Consider the following 25,531-nt stretch of genomic DNA (forward strand, 5'->3'; position numbering starts at 1 on the left):
AAGAACCAGAGGATATCAATTTAAGATGAATGGCAAAAGAACCAAAGGCGACATGAGGAAAAGCAAGTGGTTAGGATCTGGAATGCACCTCCTGAGAGTATGGTGGAAGGAGATTCAAGTGTAGATTTCAAAAGGGAATTGGATAATTATCTGAAGAGAGAAAATTTGCAGGGCTATAGGGAAAAGGCGGGGGAGTGGGACTATCTGAGTTGCTCTTACAGAGAGCTGGCACCGACAAGATGGGCCGAATAGCCTCCTTCTGTGCTGTATGATTCTATAACCAAACTTATAGTTGTACATGTAAGATAACAATCATTATAGAAAAAGGTAATTCCAGAAATTACTTCAAACTAATTGTGACAGTAGGACGAGGGACCACAGATCTCAACTTGTGAAAAGAAAATTTAGGATTGATTTCAGAATGTTCTTCACACAAAGATTGATCAACTCATAGCCTAGACTTTTAGGTATGGTAATGAAGCAAAAACCCTGAAAGCATTAAAGAAGCAATTGGATGATATGATGTTGAGGGAGGGGGCATTAAGGTATATCTTGATTGATGAGTTAGGATAAGATGAATGGCATTTTTCATCCATTTTCAACCTATGAAATCTGTGTATTTCACAAAGCAACAGACTTTATCATATGGTGAAAAAGACAGCACAGAAGCAGTTAATGATTATTGCTAAGTTAATGAAAAGATCCACTTCGATATTTGTTACTGTGTAGATGAAAAGAGAAGCTACAAACTTTAAATGTAATTTGTGTATAAAATAGAATCAAGAGTTTTATTTTATAAACAAAAATTGCATTTGTTGCAGTCAGTCAGACATACTGCAATAATTTAGCATTGTGCCTTTTCTCACAGATGAGTACAAAAGCAAAGTAGCCTGTGAAGGCAAGGAACTTAAACTTCGCTGTAAAAACTCCACATTGATTAACATCTATTCTGCAACATATGGTAGAATGATGAATGGAAATAAAGCTTGCCCTTCAAACCTTAAACTGCCTGATATAGGTAAGTTATACAGTGTTACCAACTATATTTAACAAACGTTTAGCCAAACATTCATTGAACAAAATGTGGCAGGTTGGCTCTTAATGGCTGCACACTGGAAAATTGGTGAAGACTGAGGACAGTGTTTTTGTAAGTGGGAATATTAAACCTTAAAATTCTATTTTCACTGAAAGTGATGGATTAAATCAAAATTAAAGGTGAATTTTATAAAGCTAAGGTGTAAGAAGGGTAGATTTCGCTAGTTGAAAAATTGATAAAAGATCAAGGTTTACTTTATTATAAATGAAAACAATGGTGTAGTGGTTATGTTACATGACTATAATCCACAGAAATGGGTTCAAATTCCAGCATGGGCAGCTTGAGAAATTGGATACAGTTCAAAAAAACTGAAAATAAAAAACTTGTATCAATAAAAGTGATTGTGAAGCTGTCAGAATGTTCTAAAAACCCAACAAGTTCCCTAATGCCCTTTATGGAAGGAAACCTGCAGTTCTTGTATCGTCTGGCCTATATGTAACTCCAGTTCCACCCCTATGTAGTTGACACTTAACTGTCCCACTAAAAATGGCCTTTCACCACCTGGGTAATGAATGCTGGCCTTGCCATTGATGCCTACATGCTGAGAACGAAACCTATAATCATGTGACATGGATTTGTTATAGAAATGTGGTGGACAAAAATAAGTTGTTCCCATTAGCTGATGATACAAGGGCTAGGGGATACAGATTTAAGGTTTCGGCCAAGAGATGCAGGAGGGATGTGAGGAAGAACTTTTTTATGCAGCGAGTCGTAATGACTTGAAACTCGCTGCCTACAGAGGTGGTGGAAGCAGAGACGATCGATGATTTCATAAGGATGGGCATTTGAGGGAAATAAACTTGCAAGGTTATAGGGATAGACCTGGGGAATGGTACTGACTGGATTGCTCTACAGATAGTCGGCATGGACTAGATGGGGCAAATGGCCTTCTTCATGCCATAATGATCCTATGACTTTTTTTAAACCGAGCACAGTTAGTGCATGTGCATAAAGTTATGTGTTATATTAGGCTTTGAATGTTCTATAAACACATGTATTGTCTCTGGATTACATGTAGTAAAGTGTGTTAGTTTACAGTATTTGTTATAAGTAAGCCATTGAATTTGTTGAAAAATATTATGTGCTAAGCTGACTCATAAAATAATTCTACCTTTTTGTTCTGTGAGTTTCATCGTCTGGTGAGCAATCCATAACTCAGATTGCCTCATCCTCTTGGTTAGAGGAAGATGCAACAATGAGAGTAAATGGCCTGTAAGAAATTACAAGTTGGAAAAAATAAGAAACTTTGTTTAAAAAAGTGAAGTGATAGGAAACACAATTTAAGGAGGCATTGTCTTGTTGAAGAGTTTGTAGACAAGCTAAGTACCATAAGGAAAGAAAAAGAACGAACAAATTTGCCTTTATATAGAATCGTTGACAATCTCAGGATGTTCCAAAATACTTCACAGCCGAATAAGTTCTCTTGCAAGTGTAGTCACTTTTGTAATGTAGGTAAACATAGAGCAATCAGAAGCAGCCTGATTGGTAAAGTCAAGTTTAGAACATTTTGGCCTTTGAGAAAGTTTGTGTTTCTCAGATGCTTTTTTTCTTTACAGGCATTGTCAGCTTTGCAATGAATTTTATTTTACAGAGCCGATATCAGTGGCAGGGTTGCTATCGTTGCATCATAGACAAAGATCATGACATGTATACATGAACAACAAAGATGCATTTGTATAGTAGCTGCTAGTCTAAGATCAGTAGCTATAGAATTAGCTACAGTCAAGCAGTACCTCATTTATAGGACCAGATTTTGCATTCAGCGATGAAGTAATGCCACTTGGTGCTGACCTCGAAGAAAGCTGCCCACTTACATCTAGTGGTCTTTGTGGCCTGGACTTCGCCTTTCCTGGTGGCAATTTAAATCTGGCGCCAAGTCAAGGGGATCTCCAAGTGTCCAGCAGCAGCAATGTCAGGACAAGCAGCCAATCACATTGAAGCCATAGCAATCAAGGCTACGGGCCAAATGCTGGAAAATGGGATTAGAATAGATAGGTGCTTGATGGCCAGCACAGACACAATGGGCCGAAGGGCCTGTTTCTGTGCTGCATGACTCTATGACTCTAAGCATTCTCACAGGAAGGTAAAAACACTGATTATCATCACTTTTAATTTAAAATTTCAGACAGTGAAATAAATGATTATGATTAGATTAAGGAAGAAGCTAAAGTAAAGATAAACTTTAAGAAAATTGTGGATTTTTTTTATCATTATGGAGAAATCTGGCATTGCACAAATATAAAATTAGCTTTTCAGAGCCAGTGAGGGTGTTTAGCAGTAATTCTGAAGTTAATGCACCTTTTAAAAACCCAGTTACACCTCAACAAGATGTAACTTTCTCAACGGTTTTTATGGCGAGACTAACAGCAGAAAAGTGGAAGTTTTCATCAATTCACTGATTGCTTAGGGATTGCAGTCTGTGGAGGGTGGGGGCAAACCTCAACAGTGCACCATCTGGAGAAGCGTAGAGTCAGTGACAGCAACCTCTGGACTTCTGTGTTATTCTGAGTATGTGCAGACTCCTGAATTTGCTGTCAGTTTCAGTGGAGTAATGATGCTGAATGCTGATAGTTTTTCCCTCATTACCACCACAAAATATGGCCATACTGTCTTCTTCCAACTGGAATTCTGTCACTGAGAAGAGAGTTATGTACAGGGCTTCATCCTGGGACAACAAAATTTAGATGTTTTGTAAACATTTACAGGCGGTTCCACATAGTCCATAGAGTTAAATCAACTAAGAATAAGTTTAAAGAGTGCTCCAGAGGCCCAGATGTCCTTCAAATTAATTTTAAAGCAGATTTGACACTGCAATGGTGTTATATTTGCAATGTCAAACCCAAGCAGTGTGAGACTTACTCCTCCATGGAGTTCGAACAGTTTTCTCTTGAGTCAGGATGAGACCTGACTGTAGAGTTAATTGTACTACAATGCTACACAGTGGCATTGCTTTGCAGTAACCCTAATGTTGAAGTATAAACACATCCACTAAAACGTTCTTAACTTTTCAGTGATGACAACACTGCTTTCAAAAAAAAATCACAGAACCTAATTTTGAAAATGTTGAAGATATTAATGGTGATGCCAGTATGACTTTATTTTAATTAAAACATTTGCTGTTGCTCTGTTTTTTTGTTTTAGTCATTATTAGAAATTTAGGAGTGATGGATTCAGCACTTAGCATGTCCAATCATTACAGAGCAGCAATCAATAAGACAAACAGAATGTGAGCTGTATTACCAAATAGTGGAGTACAAGTCAGAGCTTGTATTGAAGAAAATTTAAAGTATTATGGTCAGGCTGTACTTTAAGTGTTATGTTCAATTCTGGGCACCAAATATTTAAGCTTTGAAAGAGTTACAAATTCATTTATTCATTCATTTATTCAAGTTCATTTATTCATCCTTGAGAGGTGGGCATCACTGGCAAGGCCAGCATTTATCCTCCATTCGTAGTTGCTCTAATCAACTGAGTGACTTGCAAAGGCATTTCAGAGTCATAGAGCTATACAGCACAGAAACAGGCCCTTCGGCCCATCTTGTCTGTGCCAGCCATTAAGCACCTTTCTATTCTACTATTCTACCTACTATGCAGTCAACTGCATTAGTATGGGGGCTGAAGTTACATCTAGGCAAGATTGAGTAAAGACTTCCTTAAAGGACATTAGTGAACCAAATGGGTTTTTAACAACAATTTGACAGCTTCATGGTCGCTCTTACAGAAAACAGCTTTTTTAAAAACATAGTCTACTAAGCAATGCACAATAGTTAAAATCAAAATACTACCACCACCATCTGCAAGTTCCCCTCCAAGTCACTATCCTGACTTGGAACTACATTGCCATTCCATCACTGCCACTGGGTCAAAATCCTGGAACTCCCTTCCTAACAGCATTGTGGGTGTACCTGCACCCCAAGGACTGCAGTGATTCAAGAAGGCAGCTCACCTCTACCTTCTCAAGGGCAATTAGAGGTGGACAATAAATGCGGGTCTAGCCAGCAATGCCCACATCCCATGAAGGAGTTAAAAAAACTACTTCAAAGTTAAACTACAATTGCAGGACAAGGAGACAATGATGTAAACCAGTAAAAAGCAAGCTCAGGACTGACATCAGGAAGCATTTCTACATATACAGCATAATCAGAACCTGTAATATCTTCCAGGTAGAATAATGTATCTTATATTTCAACAGAAGAATGAGCTAGGTGGATCAAATAGACTTCTTCATCTATACATATCATTATAAACTAAGATATTATGCTTTTAGAGCTGCACATCCTCAAATTCAGCTGCAGCTGCTGTTCTCAGGTAATCTGGAGGTCAGGTATGATATCAAATGGGATAGCCTAAAGCAAACATCATTACAACATTTAGGGCGGCACAGTGGCGCAGTGGTTAGCACCGCAGCCTCACAGCTCCAGGGACCTGGGTTCGATTCCAGGTACTGCCTGTGTGGAGTTTGCAAGTTCTCCCTGTGTCTGCGTGGGTTTTCTCCGGGTGCTCCGGTTTCCTCCCACAAGCCAAAAGACTTGCAGGTTGATAGGTAAATTGGCCATTATAAATTCTCACTAGTGTAGGTAGGTGGTAGGGAAATATAGGGACAGCTGGGGATGTTTGGTAGGAATATGGGATTAGTGTAGGATTAGTATAAATGGGTGGTTGATGTTCGGCACAGACTCGGTGGGCCGAAGGGCCTGTTTCAGTGCTGTATCTCTAATCTTAATCTAATCTAATTGTTCAAATTGTTTTATTAAAGGTAAATGTGTTATTTCCAATCGTACGACCAGGTGAGCAATGTGTGTAGGAGTCACTTGATGTCTTCACCTGGTCTTACTGTAACAGGGTTTAATTTTAAACACACTATGTTTTGAGCTCTCTCTTTGTGAATCCTTGTTCACAACTTTCCAATTATAAGGCAAATAAATGAGCACAAACAGGCTTTCTTTGGTTTAAAGCAGAAAGATGACATTTATTAAACCTTAAACTTAACTGTAATCACGCCTATGGATATACGACACACTCACGCTAGCATGTACACGCGATATAAATATGCAGATAGGAATAGAAAAGAGCAGAAGAAAAGATAAGTAGAGCAGTTTGAGGCAATATCTTGTTAATGTTTCTCGAGCTCGCTGTCGTCCTTGATTGAAGTTATATTCTTGCGTTTCGTTGGGGCCCAGTAATCTTCTTAAAACTTTGATCACATGGCAAACCTTTCTCTCTTTGAGTTTCTCGTGTCTTCAATGGTTTCAGTTCCCTGAGAGATGAGCAGGCAGACAGGCAAACAGGAAGGAGAGAGATGTTCTTGCTTCAGTTCCAGGAGCACACGGTGTTCTGCCTGGCAATTCCTTTGTTTGGGAGTTCAAGCTCAAAAAGCTCCCAGGGTGCTCAGTAGGTTAGTCATGTGACCAGCTCCTTATATGGAACAGTCTCTTCAACATTTTTTATTGGAGGTTCAAATCCAAAAGCTCCAGCCAGCTAGACATGTGACTAGAACTGGTTTGACCACTTCTGTGTATTGGAGGGACAGGGACTGCTGGATCCCCATTGTTTCAACATTGTCTGTTACCATGAAAATGTCTTTCTGGTCAGGGCTTGCCATTTTAAGTTTAAAGTTCATGTGGCAAAATAATGTGTGCCTCAGTCTTGGCAGGTGGGGTTTGCCTGACACCAATTATAGATCAACAGTGCTATCTGGCACAATAAAAACCCATAATTTTTTTTTAATGGGACATTGTTGGTTAGTGGCTGTCAAACCTCTTTCTCTCATTTATTTGCAAAGTACTTAACATATTCGTGAAAACAGTGCCCCCATTAGGCAGGCTTTTAGTCACATACAGTTATTGAGTAGGCTTCAAAACAATAAAAAAAGGACTGCTTCACTCTCTGTAAAACTTGCAAAGCAAAATGTTGATGATATTAAAGGTGCTGCCAGTATAACTTCATTTAATGAAAAAGTACATTACTTCCTTTACTGTTTGCTGCAGTTCTATTATGTATAGTTTTGTTTTGTTTTGTTTTAGTCGTTATTAAAAATCTAGGATTGATGGTAGATTCAGCAAGTTTCCCTATTTATATTTCTGAATGCTTGTGATAGGGCCATTAGTGTGATCTACCACTATGCACTGTCATCTACCGATGTGTGAGAAAGTTATCATTGCAAGTTTTATATTACTGTTATTAGTCCAAAATTAAAATAATTATTGCATTTCCTTGCATGTTTAATTGAGTTGTATTTGATTTTTAGCAATCTTAAGGATATCAGGGCTGGGCAGTTGAAAAATACTGCGCAAATACAGCCCGTTTTAGCATCGAGTACATAGAACATAGAACATAGACAATGGGGGCCAAGAAATTGGAGGAACGACAGAAATCAGCATGAAATAATTATTGCGAAGCAAATGTACACCTGAAGATATTGACCCAACGCCTGCCCAAAATTGGTACTTGGGCCCCATCTGCATAAAACCAGCAAGTCACATCTTGATGCAGCTCCCCAGTCAGGGCCTTAGGAAATTCAACAGGTTCCATCGTCGAGACACCCCTCAAGTAGATCCTGAGAAGGATGAGACAAACCGGAGGTGGCAAGCCTGGGCCAACAACAGCTGCAGTGTTTTTGTAGAGCCAGGAAGGGCAACATTGTCCCTCTTGGTTTCACAGAAACAAAACCATAAAAAAGCTCACATCTTTTTATGAGCAGCCTATTGCAGTCCCTTTTAAGGACCCCTGGTAAGGTTACTAAAGACGCAGATCAACTCTACAGAGCATGCATGGGGCAAGCTCCACGCAGTTGATGCTAAATTTGGAGTAGGTTCTTAAAGCAGGCTTTAGGACTCCAATTTGCATATTCAAGTTGCCTAATGGCTATTTCAGACAGCTGCCCTGGACACTAGGAATTTGCCAACTTTCAATTTGGCAATCAGAGATTGGGCGTGAGAAATTGTTCCCCAAAATACATCTCCTCAACATTGTTTTGCCCCAAAAATGAGCATGATGATGTTCAAAATCTCTCAAGGGTGAAGTGCCCTTACTCTATGTCATCAGCCTGTTTTGACCCTCCCTTCATCTACAAAGTACATCAGGCATTCTTAACAGCTTTTTGGAATGCAACTATTTATTTTGTACTAAATATTGCCAATTTATGGATAATTTTGTTTTTTTTGTGGACTTGTGATCAGTAGAAGCTTTCAGCTGTGGCTCAGTTGGTAGCATTCTTGCCTCTGATTCAGAAGGTTCTGGGTTCAAGTGCCATTACAGGACTTGAGCACAAATATCAAAGCTGACACTCCAGTGCATTAATGAGCGAGTGTTGCACTATTTGCAGGTGCTGTCTTTCAGAGTTAAACTGAGGCCCTGTCTGCCCTCTCAGGTGGATGTAAAAGATCCCATGGCACTATTTTGCAGAAGAGCAGGGGAGTTATCCCTGGTGGCATGGCCAATATTTATCCCTCAATCAACATCACAAAAACAGATTATATGTCATTATCACATTGCTATGTGCAAAGTGGCTGCTGTGTTTCCTACATTACAACAGTGACTACACTTCAAAAGAACCTCATTGGCTGTAAAGCACTTTGGGATGTCCAGTGTCATGAAAGGCACGATATAAATGCAAGTCTTTCTTTTCTTTGCGACTATCCAGACTAGTTTCCCTTTGAATGTTAGCAGATGGCAAAAAGAACAGACTTTCATCCCAAACCTGGGCTAGCCTCCAATTTGATAAAAATCACACAGTGATGTAAGTCTGTATGCCACCGAGTCTTAAGTACAAAAAAATTTGCAACGGTCCCCTAAGATCTTCTGGTCATCGGCAAATAGCCCTCGATCAATAGAGTGCATATTGTTTGAAGCTTTGGTTCTTTGCAATATTGTTCTGACATGCTGTTATTATAATGATCAAGTGCTGATGAATGTTTTAGAGACAAGAAATCCATGTTCGCCTGCCCTGGTGGCTTTTCCACAGTGACAGCATTTGGCAAAAGCAAGAATATTTATTTGTCAAACGAGTTACAAACATTCTAGCAAGCTACAAGTTGCCATAGAGAGTGCATGCAAAGTTATATATTGAGCAGAGAAGGAGTTAAGTCAACACATCAAGGTAGCAAATGTTTAACGGGTTAGAAATTGGTTCTGGCCCACTTTCAGATCCATAACCAAGAGCCTGTACGGAGTGCCACCAGAAGCAGCTGACCGATTTCAGAAGGATGAATTTTGGGCTGTTTGCCTCACTGGCAGTGGCCTTCAGGTAAGTTGAGGGGAGGGAAGAAGGTTAGTAGGACAGAGGCCGATTACAGGGTGGCAGAAGCCATCGGGATTGCTGTGGAACCAGGAGGAGCAGCCATGATCTTATTGTATGCAGAATAGGTACAAGAGGGAAAAATGCCTACTCCTTTTCCTGTGTTTTCCAATATAACTTATCTTTTTGGTGGCAGCCACATCCATGCAAAGAAATCCTGAGTGGAGCAGGCCCAACTTCTGCTACTACACTACCTACTATGAATTTAATAAACTTTGATCCCTGTTCTGTGCTGAATTAACTATTCTGAGTCAAGACAGTGCTAAGAGTACAGAAATTGGACCAGAGAGGGAAAAAGAAATAGAGTTCACAATCCTAATACTTATCCAGTGAATCGTGCTGGAAAATGTTTGCCAATATCCATAATGTTTGATTACCCTGCTGGCATTCAATGCCCAGGCTTAACCATGAAGAGTGGTTTAATAGCTTAACCATGAAGCCTGGATGAATTGGATAGCACCAGTGAGCCAGTGCCCTGGCACAAGTCAATATCATTAGAAGTGAAAGAAATGTTGCAGGAAAAAGATCTTTTGAAAACTTTTACTTCCAGGACTTAATTTTTTGAAAAATTGAGCTCTTTTCAAAGAGAGCAAGGCAGCTGTGTTTCACCTGCGTGGTAAACAAAGGATTTAGTTTTCAATGCCTGCTTTCCATAATCTAGTACTGATAGGAGGGAAAAAGCTGCGATTAGTCAATGAACATGTACAATAAAGACAATAGAGCAGATACATTCAATGGATTTTGATCCTAACAATTTCCCTAATTCAAAAAAATTACATTGACATTTTTGAGTTATGTGATCCAACACCCCTGAGTGCTTTTATTTTCAGTCATTCGCCAAGCCCTGTCACGTAACATCTATGTTTTTTGTTTCCTAATTACAGTACTAATTAATTGAGGAAGTCGTTGACCCTCTAACAATCATGTAGAGAACTCGGTTAATGATGAGAAAAGGTTTTAATAGCTTTGATATTTGTTAAAAAATTGACAGGCGTTTGTGGAGTTTTTCTCCTTTTGCCTTTGTGTACTGTATAATTTGCAATGCTGGAAGAGCCTCATTTCAAACCTCTCATATTATGAATGAGTTGCCCAATGGGACGTCACTTTGGCCACCTCATTCGGACATCTCATTAGTCATGTCTTGCACTCTACTGGTTTCTTCATAGGAAACAAATGGGATACATAATAGGGAGCTGGTGTTTTCCTGCATGCAGTGATTTCAGAATTTTCTAGCAATGTCAATTGCCAGCTTCCGTGGTAGTCACGGTATTTTGGTTATTAGGCAGCAGCAATTTACATTTGCATGAAAAATATTACTATTACCAAGTACACAAGTTCAACAAGTATCAACTCAATGCGTGGGGTGTCACCCAATTCGTAACCATCAGTCCATTCACATTGTATGCTAAATTTGTAAATTTTCAGTGATAAGCAATTAATTATTGCATAAAACCCACTAGATACCTGGTTTGATATAAGAACAAAAAATAATGGAACAGCTGGAGGCTGTATCTGTGGAGGGAAAAATAAAATTACTGTTTCAGGTCGATGACCTTTCATCAGAACTGGAAAAATTTAGAGATGAAACAAGTTTTTAGCAAGTACAAAGGCAGGGAAAGTGGGGAGAGGAGGAAAGAACAAAAGGGAAGTTCTGTGATAGGGTGGAAGACAGAGGGCAAATAACAAAAGGGATGATGGTGCAAGGCAAAAGGGGACAAGTAAAGGAACAAAAGATGGGTCTAGAGGAGTAGTAAATGGCAAAAGCAGAATCATTACTCTCACCTAGAACTGGGAAATTTCATCAAGTGCGCTTCCAATTTCCACCTGTCCCTCACCCTCACATGGTCCATCTCAGACTCTTCCCTTCCTCGACTTCTCTCTCCATCTCTGGGGATAGGCTCCCATTTTTTTCGGACTGCAGCTGTTGGTATTAATTGGTGGTAATGTTGGTTATAATGAATAACCCTCTCATCCCAAGAGTCAATTTAGTGAATCTTCACTGCGCCCCCTGTAAGGGATGTATATCCTTCTGTAGATACAGAGACCAAAAATGTGCATGGTACTCCAGAGGTGTGATCACAATTGTACAATTACAGCAAGACTTCCTTACTGTTGTATTCCAACAACCCTGCAATAAAAGCCAACAAACCATTTGCCTTCTTAATTGCTTGCTGTACCTGCATGTTAACTTTGTGTTTTGTGTACAAGGACATCCACATCTCTCTGAACATCAACGTTTAATAGCTTCTCACCATTTAAAAAATATTCTGTTTTTCTTTTCTTACTACTAAAGTAAATAACCTCACATTTCCCCATATTACATTCCCATTTGTCACCTTCTTGCCCACTTGCTTAACATATCAATATTTCATCTGCAGATCCTTTGTGTCATCCTTACAGTTTACTTTCCTACCTACCTTTGTATCCTTAGCAAACTTTGATACACTATGCTCAGTCCCTTCATCTAGGTTGTTAATATACCATTAGCTGAGGTGCCAGCACTGATTCTTGTGGAATCCCTGCCAAACAGAAAATGACCTAGTTATTCGTCCTCTCTGTTTTTTGTGCTTTAACTAATCCTTTATCAATGCTAATATATTATCCCCAACCCTACGAGTCCTAATTTTATATAATAACCTCTTGCATGGCACCTTATTAAATGCATTTTGAAAATTCAAATAGACTACACCCACTGATTTCTCCTTTATCTGCCCTTCTAGATAATTCCTCAAAAATTCGAATAGAGTTGTCAAACACAATTTCCTTTTCATAAAACCAAGTTGTCTCTGCCTAATCGTATTCCGATTTTCCTTTTCTAAGTGTCCTATTACCACTTCCTTAATAATGGATTCCAGCATTTTCCTGATGACTGATACCAGGCTAACTGCCTGTTTTCTCTCCCTCCTTTCTTGAATAGCGATGTTACATTTGCTATCTTCTTATCCACTGGGATCATTTCAAAATATAGGGAATTTTGGAAGATCACAATCAGTGATCCACTATCTCTGCGGTCACCTGTTTTAGAATCCTAGGATGTGAGCCATCACATTCAGGGGATTAATTGACTTGCAGCCCCATTAATTTCCCCAGTACTTTTTCTTTATTAGTATTAATTACTTTAAGTTCCTTACTGTTATCAGGTCCATGGTTCCCCACTATTTCTGGTATGTTTTTGTGTATTCTACAGTGAAGGCAGACACAAAATATTTATTTAACACCTCTGCCATTTCCCTATTCCCATTATAATTTCTTCTGTCTCAGCCTCTAAGGAATTTCCATTTACTTTTACTACTCTCTTCCTTTTCACATACTTGTAGAAGCTCTTACCATCTATTTTAATATTTCTGGCGCGCTCACTCTCTTATTTTCTCCTTATCAATTTTCTGGTCATCTTTTGCTGGTATCTAAAACTCTTCCAATCCTCAGGCTTATTAATCTTCATCACAATATTATAAGCCTCTTCTTTTAATGTAATATCATCTTTAACATCTTTAGTTAGCCACAGATGATCTCTTTTCCCATGGATTTTTTTATTTCTCAATGGAATGTAGATTTGTTGAGAATTATAAATTATTTCTTTAAATGTTAGCCATAGTTCATCTACCATCATACATTTTCATCTCATTTCTAAATCTACCTTAGCCAACTTACCCCTCATACCTATGTAATTGGCTTTATATACATTCAATATTCTAGTTTTGGATTTACTTGCGTCAATCTCTCAAACTCAATGTGAAATTATATCATATTATCATTCTTTCCCAGAAAATCCCTTACTATGAGATTACTAATTAACCCTGTCTCATCACACAAAGCAAATCTAACATAGCCTGTTCTCTGGTTGGTTCCATGATGTACTGTTCTGGGAAACTGTCTCAAATGTATTTCATGAACTCGTCCACCAAACTACTTTTGATTTGCCCAGTGTATTTTCAGCATTTTCTGATTTTATTTCAGTTTTCCCGCCTCTATGGTATTTTACTTCTGTTTTACTTGATTTGATGTTGTCCTGTTTTACAAGCAGTTTGAAGTTTCAGATTCAAAACAGAAAACACACACTGAGTAAAAATTCTTCTGGTCCCAATGTGTAGTGACATTGTGAATGCACTTCTAAAGGCTTCTCCCATGCAGTCCTTACAGTCAAATTTTAAATATCTTCCTCTACACCATATTCAAAAGTTTGCTGGAAATACTAAAAGGGGAAATCTTCACGAATGCAATTATGATTAGCCACACTTAGCCACCAGAGGAATTCTTATTCCGTCATACCAGTTCAATGAAAGGGAGCTTCATGCCCCATTGTTCTGGAGGTTTGCTATGGACAGCACTGCTTAAGTTAGCAGTTAGTTTTAAAGAATAAAACAAGCAATACCATAGAAGGCACAGACATGAGCTATCACTTGAACTAATGGTTTTGTACTGTGTCTCCAGAGGCTGCAGAACCTCTTCCGCAAAAACAAATGGAAGCTGACTCAGATGCCTTTTATTAACGGATGGCACACAGAAATGCAACATCAGCACAAGAAAAACAGTGTACTCATTGTAATGTGTTCGAATACCAATGCTGTTTTCTATAGTGCTGTTATGTTCCCACATGCATCCTAAACTTGCCGCCAACAGGGAGGATGACAGCCATTTGTTAATTGCTGCCAGTGTCCAAGATACCATAAAAGGATGGTGAAATATAGTGCATTCAACAGTACTGAGGCATTATTGGCTCAGGTTTTGCCAGAGTGGGGCATTTTGCAGCATGGCTTGTTGGTTAGACTTTCCCACCCTTCAGCTCCAGAAAAATTCTTGCTGGAAATGCAAGCTGATAATGGCACAGTGAGGGCAGCAGGGCATTTGGGACCTTGGTGAATGAAGGGACCAACAATGTAGCTCCTTAACCAATGAAACCTGAGTATTGAGAAAGAAACAGAAGAATGATGAGGAAAGAAATAGGGTGAATTAGAATCAAATCAGGTGCAGAAAGAGAAATAGAGGTAAAGAAAGATTGGATTAGGTGACAGAGAAAAACAAGATAGAAAGGAAAAGTAAGAATTAGTTTTAATTAATATTTTAAAAATCTCCAACAGCAATTTACTATCTATAAAAGGGAATGCCACAGTTTAAATTGTTCCCTTTCTAGGCTGGAAAGGTTGCAAAACATTGCAGGAATTTAAATCTCCCAATTGAAAAGGGACTTAGGCTATTAATTAGCAGCGCTCATTTTCTGGGGCAAGTTTAATTGACAGTTAAGGCAAAAATGCAGCAATTTCACGAAACTCAAAGCTACATTGAGGACAAGCTGCTGTTTTCACCTGGCTAAGAGTGGAGCAGCACAAATGGTTCAACAACTTGTGAGATTCACAATTCACGAATATCTCTCCCTTGTCACAAATTGTTGAACATTTTACGTATTAATGATGAATGCCATTAGGCTCTCTGCTATTTCAGCAGTAAAATCTGGGTCAATTTCATCGCAATGTATTTCCTTTGATTTTATGAAATATGTTGTATGATTGCCTTTAAGAGTGATGTCCCTTTAAGATCTTAGTATGCTAATGAGCTGAGTACCAGGACGTAGTCATGTGCCTCCAAGCCAGAGTCACTCTGCAACTGTAATACCCAGAGTATGGGTCTGTAAATAGTTTGCTCTGTAATGTGTATAATAATTTATCTTTAATAAACCTGTTTGAGATCATCAACCAACTGGACTCCATGCATCTCATTTATGTTGCATCAGACAACATAAAATAACTCATTACATGGTAGCAGCTGTGTGAGAAGACAAAGTCTGAGATTGAAGACCACAGTTAAAACTGCTCTGAAAATGACCTTTCCTACAGCCAGTAGAGAGAAGTTCAAGAAAAATACTGGCTCAAACAGTGAAAAAAAGAACTTATCTCAAGCTGTAGAAGACAGAGCACAGAACGACAGGCTGCAAGTAAATGGGGTGAGTCATTGTGCCGATGGCAAGGGATACTGCTTTAAAAAACAAACTTTGAAGTCCTTCAAAAGATCTTTTTTTTTTCCAAAGCTCCTTGTAGAAAAAAAAGGGGAAGACCCGATTCCTTTTCCGAGCAGATCGAGGTCAGCGCCATTACAGGAGGCGTCGCGAGAGAAAACACGAGAAAACCCAGATCACTGCAGAGCCTTTATCCACGCAGCCAAAGTTTAAAAAAATTAAACTACTCGAGCATGAATAAGAGCTTCTATTCACAAAGCCACAGGGGGAAAGCCCATTAAAACCACTTGCGCGTGAAGAACATAAACAAACTCTAGCAGCTAGTGAGCAGCTGTGTAAACAAAACAGGCTTAAGTGCTGGAAGCAAAATAAAAACACAGCACTAGCAAACACCTGCCCCTATCAATCAAAGCAGCTAGTCTAAATAACAGACAGTTCTTAAAGGAGAAACAATCAGACAGTTCTTAAAGGGGAAACAGTGCAGAGTCACAGAACAAGTCTTAAAGCAAGTTTTAAGCAAAAGAACAGCAGAAAGGCGGATACCAAATTTCCCCAGCCTGAACTGGAAGGCCATTCATACCCTATCTGAGTTCCAACTATTCAAACAAAGAATACAGTTATGCTTCATAGACCAAATAATTTTAGAACCAGAAAAACAGGCTGTGAAAATACTAATAGTTGGAAATGAGGCATTACACAGAATCAACACCTCTGGACTATCTGACGAAGACCAGAAAGATCCTGCAAAGATATGGAAAGTGCTAGAACTACCGCCTGGAATTGATGACCTACAAGCAACAGTCACAGGAATCAATAGATCAGTAGATGCCGTAGTAAGGGCAGCAAATGTGATTTCTCAGAAACTGAGCTATTGGACCAAATAATGAAGCTAGTGATTGTATTGACACCCATTGAAGCATTTCAGAAAGACCTCTTGGGGGGAAAAGAAGCATTAACGTGCTTCTGGAAGATGGCAGGAAAATATGAACCCTTTTCTTTTATTCATTCACGGGATGTGGGCGTCGCTGGCCAGGCCAGCATTTATTGCCCATCCCTAATTGCCCTTGTTGTAGCTAAACAACAGCACCTGCAAGCAGTAGGTGCAGCCAACAGTATCGGCACAGTTACCAGGTCGAAAAGAGCAAGCAAGCTCTGTGGTAAGTGTGGTTTGTCCCAGTCACTGTGAAATTGCCCTGCATTTTGTGACCTGTGCAAGGCATGCATGCAAAAGGACATTGGACCCGCCTATGCAAAAAATTTGGCTCCAAAGATGCAGTTTGAAGCCACAGCAGGACACAGACAAACAGAAGACAGGCACAGCAACAGGGCAACAGCAACAAGGAGAGTGTCAGAGACCTGCATAAACGCAAGCTGATACATGAAGTCCACAGCTAAACAGACCTGAGACAAGACTCAATGAGGAGTAATTCTCAGCCAGAAGACAAGCAGGCGTTCCACATTGTGAACCTGACACATCACATTGATGAAGTCAAACAACTGGAATCTTTTGCCACTATTAACATCAAATGCCCAAAGAAAGCTGGCAAACATACAGTCAGAGGTATCCAAACACACCAGGTGAGCAGAACATTTTGGTAGGAGTTAACGAGAAGTCTCATTAAGTTGAAGCAGATATTGATTCCTTGAACTTGGGCAGGTAACTAAACTGTATCTGAAAAGGGTATTGTTGGAATGTGATAAGTTAGCATATGCCTTTGTTGAGGTTTTGAGAAATTATCAGTAATCTTGCATGACTTATAAATGGCATTGCAAGCAAGTGCAATTTAAGGGTCCACAAATTCAATACACTAGTCTATTTTACTTTTGTCAATCATTACTATTATTAGCATATATCTGAGCCCCCACAGTGGTTCAGGCATTATTACATGAAGCTAAAATGTACCCACATTTTCGGTTCTTTTTAGAGCGTTTTGGAAACTTTTGAGCACAGGAGCAATGTTTGATCCACTGGAATTTCTAGCTTCTTTGGTTCCATGTATATTCCAATGCAGCCCAGATTCTTGATGAAAATCAATTGTCTCTGATGGTGTTTAAAGATCCTAAGCTTAAGCAATTTGACCAGTTCCAATCCAATTTGGGACTGCTAATTGAGTAGTCTCATAAATATAGTTAATACAGAAAAAGAAAATGCCGCACAACATTGGATAATACTTTTTTAAAATTCATTCGCGGGATGTGGGCGTCGCTGGCCAGGCCAGCATTTATTGCCCATCCCTAATTGCCCTTGAGAAGGTGGTGGTGAGCTGCCTTCTTGAACCGCTGCAGTCCATGTGGAGTAGGTACACCCACAGTGCTGTTAGGAAGGGAGTTCCAGGATTTTGACCCAGCGACAGTGAAGGAACGGCGATATAGTTCCAAGTCAGGATGGTGTGTGACTTGGAGGGGAACTTGCAGGTGGTGGTGTTCCCATGTATTTGCTGCCCTTGTCCTTCTAGTTGGTAGAAGTCGCGGGTTTGGAAGGTGCTGTCGAAGGAGCCTTGGTGCATTGCTGCAGTGCATTTTGTAGATGGTACACACTGCTGCCACTGTGCGTCGGTGGTGGAGGGAGTGAATGTTTGTAGATGGGGTGCCAATCAAGTGGGCTGTCGAGCTTCTTGAGTATTGTTGGAGCTGCACCCATCCAGGCAAGTGGAGAGTATTCCATCACACTCCTGACTTGTGCCTTGTAGATTGTGGACAAGCTTTGGGGAGTCAGGAGGTGAGCTACTCCTAGCTTCTGACCTGCTCTTGTAGCCACGGTATTTATATAGCTACTCCAGTTCAGTTTACGGTCAATGGTAGCCCCTAGGATGTTGATAGTGGGGGATTCAGCGATGGTAATGCCGTTGAATGTCAAGGGGAGATGGTTAGATTCTCTTTTGTTGGAGATGGTCATTGCCTGGCACTTGTGTGGCACGAATGTTACTTGCCACTTATCAGCCCAAGCCTGGATATTGTCCAGGTCTTGCTGCATTTCTACATGGACTGCTTCAGTATCTGAGGAGTTGCGAATGGTGCTGAACATTGTGCAATCATCAGTGAACATCCCCACTTCTGACCTTATGATTGAAGGAAGGTCATTGATGAAGCAGCTGAAGATGGTTGAGCCTAGGACACTACCCTGAGGTACTCCGGCAGTGATGTCTTGGAGATCAGATGATTGACCTCCAACAACCACAACCATCTTCCTTTGCGCTAGGTATGACTCCAGCCAGTGGAGGGTTTTCCTCCTGATTCCCATTGACCTCAGTTTTGATAGGGCTCCTTGATGCCATACTCGGTCAAATGCCAAGGGCAGTCACTCTCACCTCACCTCTTGAGTTCAGCTCTTTTGTCCATGTTTGAACCAAGGCTGTAATGAGTTCAGGAGCTGAGTGGCCCCTGGCAGAACCCAAACTGAGCATCACTGAGCAGCTTGTTGCTAAGCAAGTGCCGCTTGATGGCACTGTTGATGACACCTTCCATCACTTTATTGATGATTGAGAGTAGGCTAATGGGGCAATAGTTGGCCGGGTTGTATTTGTCCTGCTTTTTGTGTACAGGACATACCTGGGCAATTTTCCACATTGCAGGGTAGATGCCAGTGTTGTAGCTGTACTGGAACAGCTTGGCTAGGGGCGCGGCAAGTTCTGGAGCACAGGTCTTCAGTACTATTGCCGGAATATTGTCAGGGCCCATAGTTTTTGCAGTATCCAGTGCCTTCAGTCATTTCTTGATATCACGTGGAGTGAATCGAATTGGCTGAAGTTTGGCATCTGTGATGCTGGGGACTTCAGGAGGAGGCCGAGATGGATCATCCACTCGGCACTTCTGGCTGAAGATTGTTGCAAATGCATCAGCCTGATCTTTCGCACTGATATGCTGGGCTCCCCCATCATTGAGGATGGGGATATTTGTGGAGTCACCTCCTCCAGTTAGTTGTTTAATTGTCCACCACCATTCACGGCTGGATGTGGCAGGACTGCAGAGCTTAGATCTGATCCGTTGGTTATGGGATCGCTTAGCTCTGTCTATCGCATGCTGCTTACGCAGTTTGGCATGCAAGTAGTCCTGGGTTGTAGCTTCACCAGGTTGACACCTCATTTTGAGGTATGCCTGATGCTGCTCCTGGCATGCCCTCCTGCACTCTTCATTGAACCAGGGTTGGTCTTCTGGCTTGATAGTAATGGTAGAGTGGGGGATATGCCGGGCCATGAGGTTACAGATTGTGGTTGAGTACAATTCTGCTGCTGCTGATGGCCCACAGCGCCTCATGGATGCCCAGTTTTGCATTGCTAGATCCGTTCGAAATCTATCCCATTCAGCACGGTGATAGTACCACACAACACGATCGATGGTATCCTCAATGTGAAGGCGGGATTTTGTCTCCACAAGGACTGTGCGGTGGTCACTCCTACCAATACTGTCATGGACAGATGCATCCGCGGCAGGCAGATTGGTGAGGATGAGGTCAAGTATGTTCTTCCCTCGTGTTGGTTCCCTCACCACCTGCCGCAGACCCAGTCTAGCAGCTATGTCCGTTAGGACTTGGCCAGCTCGGTCAGTAGTGGTGCTACCGAGCCACTCATGGTGATGAACATTGAAGTCCCCCACCCAGAGTACATTTTGTGTCCTTACCACCCTCAGTGCTTCCTCCAAGTGGTGTTCAACATGGTGGAGTACTGAGTCATCAGCTGAGGGAGGGCGGTAGGTGGTAATCAGTAGGAGGTTACCTTGCCCATATTTGACCTGATGCCATGAGACTTCATGAGGTCCGGAGTCGATGTTGAGGACTCCCAGGGCAACTCCCTCCCTACTGTATACCACTGTGCCACCACCTCTGGTGGGTCTGTCCTGCCGGTGGGACGGGACATACCCGGGGATGGTGATGGCAATGTCTGGGACATTGTCTGTTAGGTATGATTTCGTAAGTATGGCTATGTCAGGCTGTTGCTTGACTAGTCTGTGGGACAGCTCTCCCAACTTTGGCACAAGCCCCCAGATGTTAGTAAGGAGGACTTTGCAGGGTCGACAGGGCTGGGTTTGCCGTTGTCGTTTCCGGTGCCTAGGTCGATGCCGGGTGGTCCGTCCGGTTTCATTCCTTTTTATAGTCTTTGTAGCGGTTAGGTACAACTGAGTGGCTTGCTAGGCCATTTCAGAGGGCATGTAACTGGGTCCTATTTTAGCTGATATAGCCTCATCACTTAGATTAGAAGTTATTTACTTTTTTTTTAGCCTTACAGAGCATTTGCTAATTCAGAGCTCCATGCAGATTGTAAAAATGCTGACCTTCTTTCTTTCTTTTGGGCCTCCTTATCTCGAGAGACAATGGGTAAGCGCCTGGAGGTGGTCAGTGGTTTGTGAAGTAGCGCCTGGAGTGGCTATAAAGGCCAATTCTGGAGTGACAGGCTCTTCCACAGGTGCTGCAGAGAAATTTGTTTGTTGGGCCTGTTGCACAGTTGGCTCTCCCCTTGCGCCTCTGTCTTTTTTCCTGCCAACTACTAAGTCTCTTCGACTCGCCACAATTTAGCCCTGTCTTTATGGCTGCCCGCCAGCTCTGGCGAATGCTGGAAACTGACTCCCACGACTTGTGATCAATGTCACACGATTTCATGTCACGTTTGCAGACGTCTTTATAACGGAGACATGGACGGCCGGTGGGTCTGATACCAGTGGCGAGCTCGCTGTACAATGTGTCTTTGGGGATCCTGCCATCTTCCATGCGGCTCACATGGCCAAGCCATCTCAAGCGCCGCTGACTCAGTAGTGTGTATAAGCTGGGGGTGTTGGCCGCTTCAAGGACTTCTGTGTTGGAGATATAGTCCTGCCACCTGATGCCAAGTATTCTCCGAAGGCAGCGAAGATGGAATGAATTGAGACGTCGCTCTTGGCTGGCATACGTTGTCCAGGCCTCGCTGCCGTAGAGCAAGGTACTGAGGACACAGGCCTGATACACTCGGACTTTTGTGTTCCGTGTCAGTGCGCCATTTTCCCACACTCTCTTGGCCAGTCTGGACATAGCAGTGGAAGCCTTACCCATGCGCTTGTTGATTTCTGCATCTAGAGACAAGTTACTGGTGATAGTTGAGCCTAGGTAGGTGAACTCTTGAACCACTTCCAGAGCGTGGTCGCCAATATTGATGGATGGAGCATTTCTGACATCCTGCCCCATGATGTTCGTTTTCTTGAGGCTGATGGTTAGGCCAAATTCATTGCAGGCAGACGCAAACCTGTCGATGAGACTCTGCAGGCATTCTTCAGTGTGAGATGTTAAAGCAGCATCGTCAGCAAAGAGGAGTTCTCTGATGAGGACTTTCCGTACTTTGGACTTCGCTCTTAGACGGGCAAGGTTGAACAACCTGCCCCCTGATCTTGTGTGGAGGAAAATTCCTTCTTCAGAGGATTTGAACGCATGTGAAAGCAGCAGGGAGAAGAAAATCCCAAAAAGTGTGGGTGCAAGAACACAGCCCTGTTTCACACCACTCAGGATAGGAAAGGGCTCTGATGAGGAGCCACCATGTTGAATTGTGCCTTTCATATTGTCATGGAATGAGGTGATGATACTTAGTAGCTTTGGTGGACATCCAATCTTTTCTAGTAGTCTGAAGAGACCACGTCTGCTGACGAGGTCAAAGGCTTTGGTGAGATCAATGAAAGCAATGTAGAGGGGCATCTGTTGTTCACGGCATTTCTCCTGTATCTGACGAAGGGAGAACAGCATGTCAATAGTCGATCTCTCTGCACGAAAGCCACACTGTGCCTCAGGGTAGACGCGCTCGGCCAGCTTCTGGAGCCTGTTTAGAGCGACTCGAGCAAAGACTTTCCCCACTATGCTGAGCAGGGAGATTCCACGGTAGTTGTTGCAGTCACCGCGGTCACCTTTGTTTTTATAGAGGGTGATGATGTTGGCATCGCGCATGTCCTGGGGTACTGCTCCCTCGTCCCAGCACAGGCATAGCAGTTCATGTAGTGCTGAGAGTATAGCAGGCTTGGCACTCTTGATTATTTCAGGGGTAATGCTGTCCTTCCCAGGGGCTTTTCCGCTGGCTAGGGAATCAATGGCATCACTGAGTTCCGATTTGGTTGGCTGTATGTCCAGCTCATCCATGACTGGTGGAGGCTGGGCTGCATTGAGGGCAGTCTCAGTGACAGCATTCTCCCTGGAGTACAGTTCTAGGTAGTGCTCAACCCAGCGGTCCATCTGTTTGCGTTGGTCAGTGATTATGTCCCCCGATTTAGATTTGAGGGGGGTGATCTTCTTGATGGTTGGCCCAAGAGCTCTCTTCATGCCATCATACATTCCTCTGATGTTTCCGGTGTCTGAGGCCAGCTGAATATGACTGCATAGGTGTTGCCAGTAGTCGTTTGCGCAACGCCTAGCTGTTCTTTGTGCAGTACTTCTGGCTGCTTTAAGTGCTGCGGATGTTAAATCGCTGGGGGCTTTCTTGTAGTTCAAAAGTGCAATGCGCTTAGCGGCTATGACAGGTTCCAGCTCTTCATTATGAGATTGAAACCAGTCTGCATTTCTCTTCGCACTTTTGCCGTAGGTGGTCAAAGCTGACTCATAGATGGCGTCTCTGATGTGGGCCCACTTGGTCTCAGCATCCCCTGTGGGAGTGTTTTGAAGGGCTGTTACAAGTGAAAATTGTAAAAATGCTGACCTTCTTTACACGCTAATTAAAGCATTAATATTTGTTTTCAGGTACCCGCATTCCAATTTTTCCTTCTTTTCTGAAGATGCTCAATACTGAAATATATTTCCATAGGTAAGGCGGCCCTCTGATACTTTAGCCAGGTGATTATTTTTCCTGCGTAAGCGAAGACCGCAACATCAGGATCTTCCACCCTTCCTTTAGCAATGTCTAGGCAGAACTGGGAAGGTTGAGGGTGGAAAATTAGAAGTGGGGCGGGGGAGCCTTCTCCACTGTGTCCTTGTTCATTTTCCTGTCAATGCCATCTGTATGAGTAGGCATATTAAGATGATATTAAAATAATGGCATTATGTTACCTGATGTATTCTTCAAAATTTGAATTGGAACAACACTGGACACAATCGAACATTGCTACAGTAAAAGCAAAATACTGCGGATGCTGGAAATCTGAAACAAAAACAAGAAATGCCGGATTCACTCAGCAGGTCTGGCAGCATCTGTGGAAAGAGAAGCAGAGTTAACGTTTCGGGTCAGTGACCCTTCTTCGGAACTGCAAACGTAAATGGTCCAGTTGCTCAGTGATCAAGTGTGTAGGCCTGGTCACAACATTGTTTAAAAATAAATTAAAATTTACTTTTGAATTTATACTGAAGTCCCTCTGAGGCTTGTGGAAGCCAATTTCCACCCCACTCCAGGTAGATCCTCGGGAACCCACCAGAATAATGCAAATGACTCCTTGGGCCAAAAGTCAGCAGAGAACAAGGAATGCATTTTTGTGGTGGGTGAAAGCTCTATCACGGTAAAGATGCACCTCAATTCGACCAAAGTAGAAAATCTAGGCTTGAATATTGGCAGGCTGTTCAACCACGATGAGGATCATAACTGAAATCCATCATTTCCCTGCTTGTTGATATTTCAAACAAATGCATATTTTATGAGGGTTCACCGGGTAGCATTCATGAACAGGAGATCTAGTTGATTATTCCCTCTTAGCCGCCCCCGCCCCCCCAGCCCCCAGGAGCAGTGGGGCCAATTATTGCACACCACAACTAACACAGGACATTCCAGCAATTGCGTCTAGTTTTCATCTATATGGCTCATTTCCAGACTGGACAGCAGGCTTACTGAAAGAACCACCAAAGGATTATTTGAGCTTGAAATATTTAAAGCTTTCTTTTTTAAAGGCAAGATCATAGATTAAGGACCATGTTGTTTTATTCAATCCAAAAAATACAAGAAAATACCAAACAAGGCTACCACAATGTTTTTAGAAAGATCCTACTGTTTCTTTATCGAAGCTTGGAGCTTGAAGCTGTATCCTGCTGACTTTATTCTTCTTGTTCAATTGGCTATCACTCACCCTCTGAAAAGTCAGCAGTTCAGTAGACTTGGAATTTACTGCTGCTAATCATGTTACTAATATCTTTGTACTGACAGGAAAACATTTGTTTCTGCAAAATGTTTCTGGCACTAATCAAAATCTCAAGAAAAATGTTCTTCAAAACATGTTGAAAATGGGCACATTAGAAAATTATATTTTTAGAATGCAATTTTAAAAGGTTGTGCATTTGCCAATGTATTTCATGTCATGTTTATAGAGCACTACAGGTTTAAAGAAATTTGAACTGGCCAAATCATCTAGCTTAAACTCTAGAGAGGAAGTAAGATAAACTTTGGCATCCAATCTTGCCTACGGTTGTGACAAATATACAGCATAGTGCAAAACATATGTCATTTACAGTAAGGAACTTTGTTTCCCTTGTTATCATTTGTGTTCCTTGCAAGTTGTGAAATATTCCAATTAGGGGACACGTGATTTCCTGAGGGCAAAATATATTTCATCAAGGAAGTACAAAAGCTAACAATTTTTTAAAATGCTACCGTGCAGTTCAATAACAAAATTTTACCAAATAAATTGTCCAAATAAGGTGGGCTGGTATTTTTAGTATTAGAGTACCAAACTTGTAACTCGTCTTATCCCAGTTCAATGTGGCACGTGCCTACATGTAAACTACCCTAATTTTAAATTGAAATTCCATAAGAATAGCTCATGTGAGAAGTAGAAATTTCATGCAGGTGTAATGAGAGGCACAGCACAAAATTGGGGTTGGTAGCATCCTTTGGATACTATAGCTGGAATTTTACGTCCACCCCGGGAGGGGCAGGCATGCATTAGGGAGGGGGGGGGTGGTTGGGGCTGTTGTGCCCATCACCTACCTGCCTCTGCCAGTATTTTATCAGCAGCGGGGTAGGTGTCGGGCAGCCCATCCATCCTTGGGCCAATTGAGGCCCTTAAGTGGCTAATTAATCGCCACTTCATGGCCTCTTCCACTGCCACTGGTATTTTACCAGTGGCGGGGGTGTCCATGTCACGCGGCAAGGCTGCCAGGTATACCCTGGAAGCCTGACTTCGGGCTCGGGGTTGGGTGGGAGGGGTGGTCAATCCTTCCCGTATACCTTCTGCCCTACAAAGGGCCCCCGCCCCCTCCCACCAGCGGAAAAGGCTGCCCTGGCTTGATTCCGCTCCATCCCCTCTGACCCCTTGCAGGGGCTCCCAG

The 25,531-nt window shown here is 41.9% G+C and overlaps 1 protein-coding gene across 5 annotated transcripts in view; it reads left to right on the forward strand.

Moving 5' to 3' along the window:
* The window catches only part of eva1c (eva-1 homolog C (C. elegans)), a 169,548-nt gene that overhangs the window by 88,155 nt on the left and 55,862 nt on the right, over positions 1-25,531 (forward strand). For 4 of the 5 annotated variants that reach the window (XM_068041065.1, XM_068041068.1, XM_068041064.1 and 1 more), the window contains one exon: positions 869-1,018. The exons of the other annotated variant lie outside the window; for it this stretch is intronic. In XM_068041065.1, the coding sequence (XP_067897166.1) occupies positions 869-1,018 (150 nt within the window). The remainder of the gene's footprint in view (positions 1-868; positions 1,019-25,531) is intronic. 5 annotated transcript variants of the gene reach the window in all.

This window comes from Heterodontus francisci, chromosome 10 (genome assembly GCF_036365525.1).
Source record: "Heterodontus francisci isolate sHetFra1 chromosome 10, sHetFra1.hap1, whole genome shotgun sequence".
In the NCBI taxonomy this organism is placed as follows: Eukaryota; Metazoa; Chordata; class Chondrichthyes; order Heterodontiformes; family Heterodontidae; genus Heterodontus; species Heterodontus francisci.